This window comes from Myotis nattereri (genome assembly GCF_964212035.1).
Source record: "Myotis nattereri genome assembly, chromosome: 10".
In the NCBI taxonomy this organism is placed as follows: Eukaryota; Metazoa; Chordata; class Mammalia; order Chiroptera; family Vespertilionidae; genus Myotis; species Myotis nattereri.
The window spans coordinates 83,255,477-83,270,930 of NC_138085.1; the positions used below are offsets into that span (position 1 = coordinate 83,255,477).

Consider the following 15,454-nt stretch of genomic DNA (forward strand, 5'->3'; position numbering starts at 1 on the left):
CGGGGAAGCCGCAGCACCGAGCCCCCTGTGAGAACCTCATCTCCCAGGGCCCAGGAGGCTCAGACCCTCTGTCAGCAAAGGAGGCGGCTCTCCAGAGGGAGAGAGATTCCACTGGAATTCCCAGGGAGCACAGGACAAGGTGACACCCACAGTGACAAGAAAAGGCTGAATTTGCCAAACGTACAATGTCCACTTAGCAAACGCCTGCGCAGGGCCCGCCCTTTGTCACCTTCCACAGCGTGGAGAACACGCCCGGGACCAGCCTGGGGAGCACAGGCCCACCCCTCCCCGCCCCCCCAGGGACCAGGCCCCCAGGGGCTGCAGCCAGGACAGGCCGCCACCCAATGGCACATTTTTCTTATCTTTTTACCAAAATCACAGGCCAAGCAGAGGCCGTTCCCTATTATTTTCTTAGATTGACACACATCCTGCCTGTTCTCTTCTTAGGGAAACTTTTCAAAATTGTAAATGAATGGAACAGCTGGGCAAGTCGGGCCTTGCCCGGCCTGTGGTCCGCAGAGGGCTCCCCACTGCATGGGGAGTCGTCATGCACGTGAGGCGGCCACAGCACGTGTCCATCCAGAGCCCCCGACCCGCTGGCACCTCAGCCAGCGCCACGGCCAGCGCCACACCAGGCATCCGGCCGGAAGGGCCCCCAGCTCTCGTCTCACCCTGTTTGGGAGACCAGATGGCCCGCTGTGGAAGGTGCCCTGCTTGCCCCACATCCGGGGTCTCCGTTCCTGAGCCACTGGACATTGAGTGCAGGTGACTGGGCGTCCATGAGACCCCACCGCAGGGGGTCGAGCTGCCCTGAGCCTGTGCTGGCTGCAGGGACAATCCCTTCACGCGGTCCCCTCACCCGCACCCAGGCCCTGTCATGACTCCGCCACCTGGTGAGCACCATGGCCGGGGTCCTGGCTGCGCCTTTGCCTGGAGCTCAGCAGAGACCACGTCCCTCCACCAGCTCCTGCGCCGACTGGAACCCGCCTTCCAGCTCAGCCTCCCCCCTGCGGCTCACCCTCCGCCTGCTCCCCAAGGTGGCAAGTCCCGGACCAGGGCCGCCCTACCTGAGGCACAGGCGAGGCGAAGGGGCGTCCTGACCGCCGGGGACCCAGCAGGACACTGCGGGCGGGCGGGCGGTGCAGCCCCACAGGAGGGGAGCGGCCAGGGCTGTCCCACCGCCCAGCAACCCAGGCCGGGCCCCCCGTGTTATCTGCAAACAGCTTCCTGTTTGAAACATCCCTGATCTGCTGGGCGGAGCAGTGTGGGAACGCAGAGAGGCTGACGGAGTCAGGCTCCGGGGCGGCTGGCAGAGGCCGAGCCAACTCTCCCCGACGCCCAGCGCCTGCTCTTCTCATTCTTTCCTTTTGGGAAGTGTGAGTGCCCGGCATCGTCACCAACCAGGTCAGGCACAGCCAGGGCTGTGGGCTCGATCCCAGGGGGGACGTGCAGCAGGCAGCAGATCCATGATTCTCTCGTCATTGGTTTCTATCCCTCACTCCGTCTCTCTCTGAAATCCATGCAAACATACCTAACAATAATAACAAAATAAAACGCCTTTTGGAAGTCAGGGAAGCACAGGCGAGTGGCCACGGCCATGGTGTCCCTCAGACAAAAACTAACGTGGATGTTTCCTTTGTCCCACGTGGGGCTTCACAGCAAAGCCTGAGGGCTGGTCCAGACCCACCCCGAGGTGGCCCCAGCTCACTCCTTGTGCATCCATGAGAAGGCAACCCATGCCCCCGACGCGTGTTGTGGGGGGCTGGGCGGCTCCCCTTACACAAGGGGGCGAGGCTTCTTTAAGAAAGATGCATAGGAGATGGTCACGGAAAGCTGGCTTCAAAGTTGTTTATTCGACTGGAAAGGGAAGTCATAACAAATCACAGACGTGAAGCCTGACAAGTTCCACGCACCTCACAGGACCCAGGAGAGGGGACTCTTTATTAAACCATCGGCAGCACCCGCACACAGGACAACGCAGAGGAAACAGAGCCACCACAGGCCCAACATGGGGGGAGGCGTCACGCCTCCTGCCCCCCCAGGGAGCTGGATTCAGGACTCCCCGAAGCGACAGGCAGGTGGTTTCAGAATCCCACCGAACACTTAAGGAAAACTAACACCAACTCTGCTTCCTCTCCCAGCACATGGGAGAGCACTTAGCCATCCACCCAGGAGGTTGGTGTTACCCCAAAACTAAAGCCACACGAAGGCAGTGCAAACCCAACTATGGACCGTAACCCACAGGATAAGAGATGCAAACACCTTAAAGATCTTTATTGTAGAAGGTATTACATGTCCCTTTCCCCACTGACCCCGTCCAGCCCGCCCCACCCCCCACTCACCACCCTATTGTCTGTGTCCATGGGCTGCTCACCTCCCACCACCCACCCTCCCACTGAGATTCCATCTACAGATGCAAAATTCTTTAAAAATATTTTTATTGATTTCAGAGGGAGATAGAAACATCAGTGAGAGTAATTGATCAGCTGCCTCCTACTGGGGATGTGCCCTGCCTGGGAATGGAACCATGACCACCTGGTTCTTAGGCTGCCTGTTTCGATTGCAGTTGGGACTGTCTAGGCTGTGACGCGTTTACTGTGCCTCACAACTGAACACCAGTCATCAGGAATCATGGTGCTTCTCCTTCCCCTCAGCTCATTCCTAGCTCTCCAGTCCTGGCCATTGGTGAAGGCCTTTCCCCTCGTGACCTGACCCTCCGAGGCCACGTCCAGTGGGAGGAGAATCTGAGCCTCCGGTCGGTTTACATTCCTCAGGGATAAGGGAGGCGTCTGGACAGCGCAGGCCGGACTCTGGGTGGAATCTCACTGGAGATCCGGCCTGGAGTCCGGTCCCCGGGACACTGCCCTTTAGGACATGCCCCATGGCCCCTCCAACGGGAGGGCTTCCTTCCTCCAGCTCCTGCAAGCGCAGAGCAACACGAGGCCCGCTCCCGCCCCAGTGCGGACTAGAGTCCCAGCCTGTGTGCCCGCTCAGCTGGTCTCTCTGGACACAGGACCAGGTGGCCTGGGTGTCATGCCAGGCGTTGACGATGGCGGCTGGCAGCTGAGGGGAAGCCCTAACGTGCAGCGGATGCTCATCCCGAGGAGCCTGGCCTCACTGGCCCTTGGCTCTCGGCTTAGATCCTAGAAGCCCCTGGCAAACAGGACCAGGCCCCTGCTTCCCCCCACCGGCCCCGAGGCCTGGAGAAAACCAAGAAACCCAGCAGCTCACTGGCCTGTTCACACCTCAGGTGAAACCCCATCTCACCCGCACACCTGACCTTCCAAGACCACGTGAGACCCCACGTGAAGCCCACATGGACACGCGCGGCCCTGGGGGAGGGGGGGAGGGGGAGGGAGGGCTCAATGAGTCTGGTTCAGTTCTACTCGACCAACAGGGCGGAGGTCTGGCCAGGACACCGAAATGTGCTCAATGCTACTGAGCTGCACATGTGACAATGCCGAAGATGTGAAGCTTGTATGCTTTTTAACCACCGAAGAAAATTAGCAAACACACTTTCTCATCAGACTGTGTGTGGAAAAGCCTGTCTCGGTCACGCAGCTCAGCTCGACACTGCCCGCCTCTCACAGGAGCCACTCAAGCCCGGCCGCCCCTGACTGTGCGCGGTCAGCACTGCTGGTCGCCTCCCACCCCCCGCCCCCCGCCGGGCCTGAAACCCAAGGAGGGAGCGACACCGCCTCTAAACAACATAAGAATGCATTTTATTTAGTCATTTTCCTTTACAGCTGGAACTCTGGGAATTCAAAATTAACGTCCTTGCCCGTGAGCTTCTTATAGACACCGGAAAAAGTTTCAACCTTCAAGAAAAAAAACTCGTCAAAAATAACAAACTCTCCTACTGCCCCCTTGTCCCCCATGCACCACCTCACTGAAGCCGAACCCTGGAAGCAGTCACTTCCCGTTTCCTGACACCCCAAACAGCCCCGCGCTAGAACGAGGCAGACCCGGCACACAATGCCGCCCAGGGCAGGGCCTGCCGAGAGCCTCACGCCGCCGCCCGCGGTGCCGCCCCCACCCCGCCCCCGGCGGCCGCACCTTGTGCTCCACGTTGTTCTGCTGCGCTTTGTCCAGATGCACCTTGATGAGCCGGCTGCCGTCCAGCTTCACGCGGATCCTCTTGCCCACGATCTCGCTCGGGAAGACCAGGTCCTCCAGGATGGCGTCGTGCACAGCGGTCAGCGTGCGGCTAAAGGACAGGGGTAGTGAGGGTCCAGGGGCGGCGGCGCTCCGCTAGGCCGAGGGCACCTCTGCAAGTCACAGCCTGAAGGGCAGGTGTCAGGTTCCCCCAAACCACACCTGCACCCGTTTCCAAACACGCTCCCGACACCGAATACCGCGACCAGGGCCGCAGCCAAACCAGGAGGGTGACAACCACCTACTAATGCATTTGCAAGGTCGGTGTGAGATGCCACCTGGTAAACCAAGCCTCGGCAAGTGAAGCTCCCGGGAAGGGGCGAGGACTCACACCCATCGTAGGCCTCCTCAGCTGTCGCGCCCACGTGATCACGTTTACCCACCAAAGGCCCTGCAGGAGCTCCCGCGGCCTCTCACCACCCTAACCCTCGTTCTCAACGATCACTCGAGGCCACATCCCACCCCCAGAGACTTCTACCAGCTCTAGGACAGCGGCCCCTGAGGCCCCCCAACTTCCAACCCGTCACACCCCCCCAAACCGCCATGGACCCTGCTGCCCCTGACAACGTGTCACCTTCGCAGCCCATGGGCTGCTGACAACAGGTCAATGACTCCCACCCTTGGAGGCACCACCAGGCGGTGCAGGTGGCGGTACTGCTCTGGCTGACAGAGCTCCTGTGCCCTAGGGGGTGTCTAGGGCCCTGTCCCCGGATCAGCCGGTGCCATGCCCGCCTGGAGGCCCCACACGCAGGGAAGGCTTTCCAGTGGCTCCCAGGGACTGCCAGGGTCTCACTGTGACACGGCCACAGAGCATCCTCCACGGCCTCCATCACCTTCAGGGACAGACAAGACAGTCGGCTTCACTAACCACCGCTGCCCCTTAGAGCACATGGTTCTCACGGGGCGGGGCAGGCGCTCAAACATGGAAATCCGTCATTATTCCCTTTCAGACAAATCAGATGGAATCAAACACTGGCTGGTGCCGGTAGCTCAGGGTTAGAGCATCGCCCCCATACACCATGGGGTTCCATCGCGGTCACGGCACATGCGAATCAACCACTGAATGCACGAATAAGCGCAACGAATGTCTCGCTCTCTAAAATCAACAAACGTTTTTAAAAAGGCATCTCAGACTCCAACGCTGTCTAATTTCTCTTCAAAGGGGCGGCCACAGCAACACAACTTTGATAACCACCAACCAGCGACTGAGCTGCATCAGCAAGAAATGTTTGACACTTTGCTACAGATTAAAGCCAAACAACATGTAACCCTCAGCACTGAATCTGTAAGAGAAAGAGGACCCCCGAAGCAGGAAGCACATCTGAAAGCAGGGGGGCCGGCTGGGCGAGAACTGGGTCTGTCAGGACAGTCGCCACCCGAGGCCGTGGGACCGCAGTCTGCAAAGAGGAGAGTGAAGGCAGCAGGTCCGGGAGCCAGGTCCTCAGCTGGGCGCAAAGCCAAGGGTCTGTTTTTGTGCTCAGAGCTGAGATCACAAACCACTAAGGTGTCACGATTAACAAACTAAATGCTCTTGATAATCTCGATCTGACCTCTTGCAAACTAGCTAGGCACAGGAACCATTCCTGGACTTCTGTTTTTCCACTGAGCGTGTCCTGGTGAGAGCTGGGCAGGGACCGAGGAAGGCTGAGGAGGAGCAACAGGGGAGCCCCGGCGGGCGGCTTTGGCTCAGAAAAGCCAGAGAAAACGGGCCTTGGAGACAGTTTCCGGGGAGAGGCCGGGATGAGCTGCCGCTGCCCGTCACCCCCCCACCCGCCCCGGCAGCAGGTCTCAGGACCCTAGGCAACGCACACCTGAGAGGGGAGGTGGCAGGCTCCCAGGAGGGAGAGCATGCAAATTCCTGAATTCTTACGACACTAAAGCTGCCCAAGGACAAGCTCAAAGGACCGAACTCTATAATTCAAGCCCCAGAAAACCCACACCTGCCTTCCCAGCTGCTCCCACCCGATGTGGGGCAGGAAGTGCATCAGCCCACGCCCTGGAGTCCCACCTGGTCCTACCTCCAGACACAAGGCGGGGCCTCACCACCCCCAGGCCCCTGCACTGTGACAGCCGCCATGGACCAGCTCTCCAGGCCGTGCCTGTCTCCCACCTTGACTTTTGTACCTACTTTTTATTATTTTCCCAGGTTTTTTTTTAACTACTTACTTTAACAATTAAACAAACCTTTCCTCCCCACCCTGTGATCAGGGATGGAATAATACAAACTACACACTGAAGGCCCATCTGGCAGAGCAGGCTGCGGGCCAACCCTCCAGCCTGTGAAACCAGAGACTTCGACCAAAGGCGCGTCGCGTCCACTGTCCTGAGTCACACAGAGAACCCAGGCAATCAAGCTCATGAGCATGTCACCAGAAAAGGCGAATTTACCTTAATTCACAGCAAAGATAGAAAGCAAAGGCGACAGGGCCGGGCCACCCCCACTGTGGGGTGTGCCCTGAACGAAGGGCCCCTTCCCTGTCCCTCCTTTGCCCAAGAGCCAAGGATACCACCTCCATCTTGTGTGACAGCCGTGACCAGGGTCCCAACCACGCCGCACCTGTCATTCCTCCAAACCACAAACTCTGCACCTCCCGTTGCCGAGGAAACCAGTCACTCACTACCAAGCCCAGGTGACGTGACTGCAGAAGCCTCCCCAGCTCTTCCTGCAACAGCCCAGCGAGGCCGACACCAGACCCACCTCCTGGGACGCTTCTGCTTATTCTTTGTTCGGCTTTTCCGGGTTGGCTTGGGCAGAATCCTCCTCTGCAAGGGAAAAAGTTATGCAGCGGCAGCAACAGGACCTTACATTGTCAGAGAAACTGTCAAACTGCTTTAAAAACAGACACAGGACAGAACCCAAACTCTGAGAAAGCCAAGCCACCCAGACCAGCAAGTTCCTGAGAAACCCTCCCGTCCCCTTTCCTACAGCCGGTCCTCAGCGTCCCCCCGCCCCACCACCTGCCTCACCTGCACAGCGTGAGCTTCAGGCAAGTGATTCTCAGGCAGAGAAATCCTGGCTCAGGTGCCTTCGTTTAAGCAACTATGTTTCCGCCATTTGAACATTAACAGCAAGTGTACTTCACCCCTTTAACCCGCCACAAGCACAGCTTCCCCGGCTCTCTACCATCTGCACCGGTTTCTCTACATTTACAACAGGGTTACCTGAATCACTCCAAGTGCCCACACAGCCCAAACACGCATGATCTTAGCGGAGCTCACGTCACAGAACCTTCCAGGGCACACAGGTAGGTACCTGAGCGATGAAGACCACGTGCTTCCCACTGAACTTCTTCTCCAGCTCGCGTACCAGCCGGACCTGGATTTTCTGGAAAGACTTGAGTTGAGGAACTGGGACGAAGATGATAATAGCTTTCCGACCGCCACCAACTTCAATTTCCTAAAAAAGACAAATCCGGAATCAGCCTAAGTGCCATCAGCAGATGAGTGGGTTAAAACCTGTGGTCCGTCCACACAATGGATTACTACCATTGCTGCTGAAAAAAGGAGCCCTCACCATTCGCAACAGCACGGGTGGACACGGAGAGCGTTATGCGAAGCGAAATAGGCCAGTCGGAGAAAGATAAACATCACACGATCCCACCCGTTTGTGGAATATAATGACCAACATGAACACAACAGACCGTCCAACCTCAGAGGGAAGGCGGGGAAGGGGGTAAGAGATCCACCAAAGGACCTGTGCGTGCACATGAGCGTGACCACGGACACAGACACTAGGGGGGCGAGGGCCTGTGCTGGGGGGCGGGAGCGGCCGGGGAGAGGTCAATGGGGGAAAAGGGGACATGTGCAATACTTTAAACAACAAAGAATTTAAATAATAAAAAAAAAAGACAGACAAATCCACAGTATAAGTTGAGAGCCTCCACGGTGCACGCTCAGGTGCGGCGTGCACTGTCAGACCGGAGTCCTGACTCCTGAGGCCCTTCTCCGGCCACTTTGCAGCCGTCCCATGGCCGCTGTCAGTCCTGCCTCACACGTGCGGGGACCGCCGGGCTATGAGCGCAGCGCAGCTAACAGCCCACGGCGGGCAACTACGTTTGACGTGCTGCCAACAACCACGGGCTGGCTCTGCTCTGCAGGCTCGAAACTATGCGAGACACGCGTCCGAAAGCCCCCCATCGCCGGCGCGCGGAGCACGCGCGCCGAGGACGACGGCTTTGCGAGTAAAAGCGGAAACGCTGCCGCCGGGTAGGGAGCCCAGGGGCAAACCTGAGCCAAGGGGTGGGACAGGCCGCACACCCACCCCCCGCGCTGGGGTACAGCCCTCCGGGGACCCCGGGCTCCCGCCCCTGCGCCGGGGCCGACACCGGGAGACGCACGCCGCGTGGCCTTACCTTGGCCGCGGTGATGTTCAGCTCCCGCAGCTGGGCCTTGAGGTCCGAGTTCATCTCCAGCTCCAGCAAGGCCTAGGGAGGGAGAGGGGCGACCTCAGCGACCCGCCGCCGGGTCTCCGTCCCCACCGCCCGCCGGGCCCGCGCCGGCGCGCTCCGCGTCTCACCTGGGAGATGCCGGACTCGAACTCGTCTGGCTTCTCGCCATTGGGCTTCACGATCTTGGCGCTGGAACTGAACATGGCTCCTGTTGGAAACAGAGAGCGCTCGAGGCGGAGCGGGTCCCCGGGTCCCCGCGCGCGCCATCGGGGGGCCCACGCCGCGTTATCCGCCGTATCCCCACCCGGCGAGCAGGGCCCGCCGCTCCAGAGCTGCCTCCAAAGCGTATCCCGCTCGAAATCGGTAGAAAAGCTCGCGCGCACAGAAGGCCCCACACTTACTTGGGTGAGCGCCGGCCTGAGAAGAGGCCTGGGTCTCGCGAGAGCTCGTCAAATCTCGGCGGCGAAAAGGAAGAGGCGGAGCTAAAGGACCGGAAGAAACACTGAGACAGGGCGGGAGCCTAGAGAGTCCGGGAAAAGGCTCCGGGGTCCGGTGCGCCAGTAACACTCACCAATTCGCACGGCTGGTAAGTTCCGCTGGGACCTGCAGTCGGTGCGTGTGGGTTCCCAGCTCAGGGACCGGAGGACAGGAGAGCAGCCGGGAGGCGACTCCCACACACGCTTCTGCACGGCTACTGCTTGGCGCTCCGGTGTGTCCACAGCGAGTTCTCCTTAGGCCTCCAGGACAGTGCAGGTGTCCTTGCACCCAGGAGCTCAGCCCCGCTCGCAGGTGGGGACTGAGGTCTGCAGAGTTACTTGACAAGCCTGGGTGCGGCATCCTCAGGCGTCACACTTGTGCTGGCATCGTTCTTGTTAACAGGTCCCTGTAGGGGCACCATTGCTGACCACCTGTAGGGTCATCACTTAAATCGGTTAAATAGATAACGAAAGAACACTGCCCCTGGAAGATTGCAGTTAAAATGCCCTTAGCTCAGTAATTTCCCCACGTCCCATGGGCTACCAGGGGGGCATTTTCTACCGCTACTCAGGCTGAAGGGCAGACTGGTCAGACCACCCAGATGACTAGCGGAAACCTGGGAGTGCGGATGGAAGGACGGGGCGGGGCGCTCCCAGCGCATTGGACACCCAGAGCTGTTAACACCCTTCTCCCGCCAACGAGTTTTCTTAGCGATACCCCTACCATGATCCGTTGTAATTCATTATTTTAGAACCAATAATTAGCAGTTAAAAAGCATAAATGTCCATTTCAAAGACATTATTCAAATTTAATAAAACATGTAATGTGCAGACTAAAATCTGCACTTTAATGAACATATTTCACAGGAAGTTCTCACCGCCCCGTTCCCCTGTTTTAAGTTTTAAATACAAGTGGTCTCTGTGATAAAGGCGCGGAGCCAGCAATTCACTTGGAGAAGCGGCTCCTAAGTAGGTGTGACCCCGCGATCACATTGTGGGGCGGGGGGCAGCTGTCACCCAGCACCTTCGCTAAGCCCCTCGGATACCCCCTCTCATTTACAACCCCATCGGCGTCCCAGCCCGGAGGATGCCAGGCCCCGCTCACCGCTCCCGGGCCCCGCCCACACCCCCGCGCAAACCAACCGCCCTAGACCGCGCCCCTCCGTAGGCTCCGCCCTCCGTGTGGCCCCGCCCCCCACACCGCCCTAGATCCAGGCTCCGCCCCGCCCCGGGACCTGCCCCCCGACCTCACTTTCTCAGTGACATCCCGGAAACCGACGAACCAGAGGAGCGCTCGGTTCCAGGCCCCGCCCACCGAGCCTGCCACTCGGATTGACGTCATCTCCCCGCGCCGCCGCCGGGAGTTTGTTCCGCGCGATGGCGGCGCGGAGCCGAGGGCCAGGGGTCCGGCCCGGGCCCGGGAGCGAGCGATGACCCGGCTCCTGGGCGCGGTGCACAGAGTCGCTCTGGCCGCCGTGCGCTGCGGCAGCCGCGGGCTCGGCATGTTCTACGCCGTGAGGAGGGGCCGCAAGGCCGGGGTCTTCCTGACCTGGTGAGCGCCGCCGCCCCGGAAGTGGTTACCGGGCTGGTTGTCGGAGACCCCAGGGCTGAGCGGTGCTGGGCGTCGGGGAGGCACGTGCTGTGTGCGCTCGGTGACCCTGCAGGCAGGCGTGGCTGCCCGCTGCCCGCCCCGGGAAGCACCACCTAGGGGCACAGTGATGCCGGGCGGGGGGGAGTGACGTCGCCTCTGTTCCAGGAACGAGTGCAGAGCGCAGGTGGACCGCTTCCCCGCCGCCCGGTTCAAGAAGTTTGCCACCGAAGAGGAAGCCTGGGCCTTCGTCAGGAACTCGGGGAGCCCTGGATCGACAGGTAGTCCCCACGCACATCACATCACTGTCACCTTCGCCTGTGCCCGGCCTCTCCCCTCCCAGATGCCCCTGTAACTGTGCCCGGCCTCTCCCCTCCCAGGTGCCCCTGTAACTGTGCCCGGCCTCTCCCCTCCCAGATGCCCCTGTAACTGTGCCCTGCCTCTCCCCTCCCAGGTGCCCCTGTAACTGTGCCCGGCCTCTCCCCTCCCAGATGCCCCTGTAACTGTGCCCGGCCTCTCCCCTCCCAGGTGCCCCTGTAACTGTGCCCGGCCTCTCCCCTCCCAGATGCCCCTGTAACTGTGCCCTGCCTCTCCCCTCCCAGGTGCCCCTGTAACTGTGCCCGGCCTCTCCCCTCCCAGGTGCCCCTGTAACTGTGCCCGGCCTCTCCCCTCCCAGGTGCCACAGCCTAGTTCTCTAGTTTCCATACAAAACTTTGGACTTTGTTTTTTCTGGGGAAGAGCCCCTGAGATTTTCACTCTGTGATCCCAGCGGGTTCATAACCGGTTGTGTCTCTCTGATCCATCCAAACCAGGTTCATGTTTAACAGAAGCTTTGCTCTCACCTTCACGTGGTCCTCGTCAGCTTGTCGTGGGTTTAGAATAATTTCACAGGACATCAGAGTCCTTTCCTCTTTACGGGGCCACATACAGAGGGCACTTAGGTCTGACTCGGTGTTAGCGACACTGGAGGGCTCGCTGAACTGCGGATTCTTAGTCACTGTGTGTCGGGTTCGTTGTTTCCGGCTTCTGAGCCGACCCCGTCTTTCAGGGCAGGAAGATAAGCTCGTGCAAGAATCACAAGTGAGAGCCAGCAAGCGATGCCGGGAGCCCCTGGCCGCAGCGGAGGAGAACGGGGAGCCGCAGGCAAAGCATGTGAAGCAGGCCGGGGAGGCAGCCCCTCCGGTGGGCAAGGACACGTTCTCTTACATGGGTGTGTCTTGCTTGTTTGTTTGTGTTTAATATGTTTGTATTGGTTTCGGAGAGGAAGGGAGAGAGAGATGGAAACATCAATGATGAGAGAGAATCCTTGATCAGCTGCCTCCTGCAGGCCCCACACTGGGGATCAAGCCTGCAACCTGGCACCTGCCCTTGACCGGAATCTAACCTGGGACCCTTGAGTCCCCAGGCCAACGCTCTCTCCACTGAGCCAAACCGGTCAGGGCAGATTTCTTATTTTAATGTATAATGAAACTGTATGTATAAACACTCTTCCCCCTTTTTAATGGGGGAAGTTGGAGCTGATGTGTAACGTTCTCATTCTTAGCCAAAAGGGCATTTTACGTGGAAACTCGAGCTCCCCCGTAGTAAACCTGTGGGTGAGTTTCGGTTTCCCGGGAGGCAGGCACTCACTGAGCTTCCATCTCCAGGCGAGTACGTCGTCGTCTACACGGACGGCTGCTGCAGCTGCAATGGGCGCCGGCGAGCGCGCGCGGGCATCGGCGTGTACTGGGGGCCCGGCCACCCTTTGTGAGTGAACCGCGCAGCGGGGGCTGGGCTGCAGGCCTCGCCAGGCCACGTTCTGAACCGTCCACGGGTTGGCCTGATTCCTAAAGGCTGCTTTCGTGCAAGCCTTTCGTAGGTCAAATTAGAACATCTATGCTTATAACTTTATTTTTTTCTCTACTATTTTGAAACCAGAAATGTGGGCATTAGACTTCCTGGGCGACAGACAAACCAAAGAGCAGAAATTCATGTAAGTTACCAGATGGTTTTCCGTAACAATGTACGGGCGTGTTCTTGTAGCATCGACTATGAACGTAACGCACTTTCTGCTCTGTGTGTGAGACGGAGTCCAGAGGAGCTGTGTGGGCTGGTGACAGTGATGAAGGATAGGGCTTTTCTAGAAAAATGATGGGACATGTCCAATAGGTGTGTAAGCGGCATTGTGTACGTAGCATTATCTCACGTGGGAATGTGAGCATCACAGTCCGCACAGGAAAGGGACGCTGCGTCTGAAGTCCCTGAGCGTCTGTCTGTCGGGAGCTGAGCAGGCTCCGTGTTGACGACCGACCTCTCTCTTCAAGGCAGCCTGCAAAGCCATAGAGCAAGCCCGGGCCCAGAACATCACGAAGCTGGTTCTGTACACAGACAGCATGTTTACCATCAACGGTGAGCTTTCACGTCTTCCTTCTGGGTTTTCTAGTAAATTTGCCGGGAAATAGGTATTTCCTTCCCTTTTGGGGGGGCACTGTATCGGGGGGGCCCTCATGTCAGTGGGGCTGCATTAGGTTTTTCAGATCTGAAGGGAAGGGTGCGGGTCTGGGACCCAGGTCAGCTGCTCCAGGGTTTGCCACAGGGTCTCTTTGCCGGGACTAGAGCCAGGGCAGGACACAGGTGAGGCCCTGCTCGGGGCCCTGGAGGCTCCCCGTGTGAGTGACAGGATGGCGTGCTGGCGGCTTCTTGGGAAACTGTGGGAGCACAGGGAGCAATGCTGAGGTTGGGGTGCTTCCTGGAGGAGGTGACGTCCCGGGCTGAGAGGTGTAGGCCGAGTGCGGTTAGAATCGGAGGAGAGGGAGGGCTTCAGGCCCGCGGGCCGGGAGGAGAGGAAGGCCAGGGTGCTGCTCAGAATACAGGTGGGCGAGGAAGAGGCAGTTCATCCACGGCTCCTAGTCTGGAGGCGTGTCTTCCAGGCATCACCAGCTGGGTCCAGGGCTGGAAGGAGAACGGATGGAGGACGAGCGCCGGGAAGGTGGTGACCAACAAGGAGGACTTCATGGAGCTGGACAGGCTTGTCCAGGGCGTGGACATCCAGTGGGTGAGTGTCTTCATAATAATTTTGTTAAGCTCTGGCCAGTTTGGGTTGGTGGATAGAGTGTCAGCCTGCGGACTGAAGGGTCCCCGGTACGATTCCCGGTCAGGGCCCAGGCCCGGGTTGTGGGCTCCATCCCCAGTGAGGGCGTGCAGGCGGCAGCCAATCAATGATTCTCTCTCATCATTGATGTTTCTGTCTCTTTCTCCCTCTTCCTTCCTCTCTGAAATCAATAAAAATATATTAAAAAAATAAATAATTTTAATAATTTTAAAAAATAATTGTGTTAAACTGTTCGATGAGACCTTAGTAAGAAGACTATCTTTCCAAAAGGGAAGTATTTTTTTTATGAGAGATGAGTTTTGTTAAAATTACTTTTTCAAACAACCGGGAGCAAGTTGGACAGCACCCGTCTCCCTCCCCTGCGCTGCGGGCCAGCCAGGACCTGAGGGGGGGTGGGCGCTGCGGGAAGCCTGCTATAGCGCGTGAACCGTGTTCACACACACGGCAGGCTTCCCACGGGTTCAGGGCTGTGAGTGTCGGGGCACCCGCCCTGGCGCACACACCCTGGTGCACACGCCTGGTGCACACACGTGCTCTGCCTGGAAAGCTTACACACCCATCGTACGTGGGAAAGAGCAGTACGCACAGGCAGGTCCAGGCTGGGAGCGTCAGGATGGAGCTGTGTCCGTGTGTCCAGGACGTGCAGCAGGCATCAGCCCTGCGGTGTGGCCCGCAGGGGAGGGGCGGGCGGGGCGCCGCCTCCTCAGCTCCCAGAGGTTGAGCTGCCACGAGGATGCAGGAGTAAAAGGGAAATTCTGTTTCACAGATGCACGTTCCTGGTCACTCGGGGTTTGCAGGCAACGAGGAGGCCGACAGGCTGGCGAGAGAAGGAGCTAAGCAGGCGGAGGGCTGAGCGGCCATGCGCCCCGGGACATCGGGTCACTTCCCGCGGGAGCAGTGAGACCGCACGAGGGGAGAGACCCTTCCACGCCCACTCAGGAGCAGCTGGTGTCCTGACTCCCGTGATGACCTGCACAGTCATGGGTCCGAGGTATAAAACTTCCTGGAGAGCCAGCTTGATTGGGCGTCTGCGCTCCCATTGCTCTCGCTGCAGCCTGGACACAGTGCTGGGACTGGACTCCTGAGGAGGCGCTAATAAACCTTGGCCAAGCAGTGCAGAATCTTCTCACGTGTCTTGGCAGGGGGGCCGCGTGCAGATCAGAGAAAGGCAGTGGGTGTCCACACGGGCTGGGCTGCCTGACGTCACACCTGAAGGGATGGGGGTGGGCCGGGCTCCTCAGCAAGCCCAGCCTCTCCCCGCGGAGCCCACGCCTGGTTCCGCCGTCTCAGCCGCTCGGATGGATGCTGGATATCTGCTCCCGCGGCGAGTACGTCCTGGCTGCCTGCTCTGGGTGCAGGACAGTGAGCAAATGGGGAGGAAAAACCCCTTCAGAGCTCGAGTTCTTACGGGAGACAAGCCACGTGGAGGCAAGTGCTAGGTGGGAATATAACAGATAAAGAGGGATGAGAAGGGCCAGCATGTGTGTGTGTGTGTGGGGGGGGGGGGGGAGCTGGGAGGGGACAGGAAGCAGAATTGCACCTGCAGGTGTGGCCGGGAAAGTTGGATGTTGAATGGCATTTGGGCTGACACGAGGAGGAGGGGCGGGACCCACAAGCCCACCTGCAGGAAAAGTGTGCGGAGCAGAGGCACAGGGAGCCGCCGGAGGCAGGGTCCTGGGCTGGGGGTGGGGTGTAAGAGGTGGGGGGTAGGTGCTGGGAGCCACAGGCTGTGATGGGAGCTGGGCTTCTGCACCAA

At 59.1% G+C, this 15,454-nt stretch overlaps 2 protein-coding genes across 3 annotated transcripts; one reads left to right on the forward strand and one right to left on the reverse strand.

The window, feature by feature from the left end:
- Nucleotides 1-3,701: 3,701 nt before the first annotated feature.
- RPS7 (ribosomal protein S7) lies at nucleotides 3,702-10,125 on the reverse strand. Its single transcript, XM_081100636.1, has 8 exons — nucleotides 9,115-10,125; nucleotides 8,945-9,025; nucleotides 8,672-8,751; nucleotides 8,508-8,579; nucleotides 7,409-7,552; nucleotides 6,854-6,918; nucleotides 4,057-4,207; nucleotides 3,702-3,818 (listed from the first exon to the last, which is right to left on the reverse strand). The coding sequence occupies exons 3-8, from the start codon at nucleotides 8,744-8,746 to the stop codon at nucleotides 3,741-3,743; spliced, it is 585 nt and encodes a 194-aa protein (XP_080956762.1). The 5' UTR covers nucleotides 8,747-8,751; nucleotides 8,945-9,025; nucleotides 9,115-10,125; the 3' UTR covers nucleotides 3,702-3,740.
- Nucleotides 10,126-10,347: 222 nt separating this feature from the next.
- On the forward strand, nucleotides 10,348-14,811 carry RNASEH1 (ribonuclease H1). 2 transcript variants are annotated; one of them, XR_013996477.1, is made up of 8 exons: nucleotides 10,348-10,571; nucleotides 10,776-10,888; nucleotides 11,656-11,817; nucleotides 12,254-12,353; nucleotides 12,525-12,579; nucleotides 12,911-12,995; nucleotides 13,497-13,641; nucleotides 14,465-14,811. XR_013996477.1 is itself a non-coding variant. In XM_081100637.1 (8 exons), exons 1-8 carry the CDS (start codon nucleotides 10,450-10,452, stop codon nucleotides 14,549-14,551), a joined length of 849 nt encoding a protein of 282 aa, XP_080956763.1. In that variant the 5' UTR covers nucleotides 10,348-10,449; the 3' UTR covers nucleotides 14,552-14,811. The 2 variants fall into 2 exon arrangements, 1 of the variants encoding a protein (XP_080956763.1); XM_081100637.1 differs by having other exon boundaries at nucleotides 13,517-13,641.
- Nucleotides 14,812-15,454: the final 643 nt, after the last annotated feature.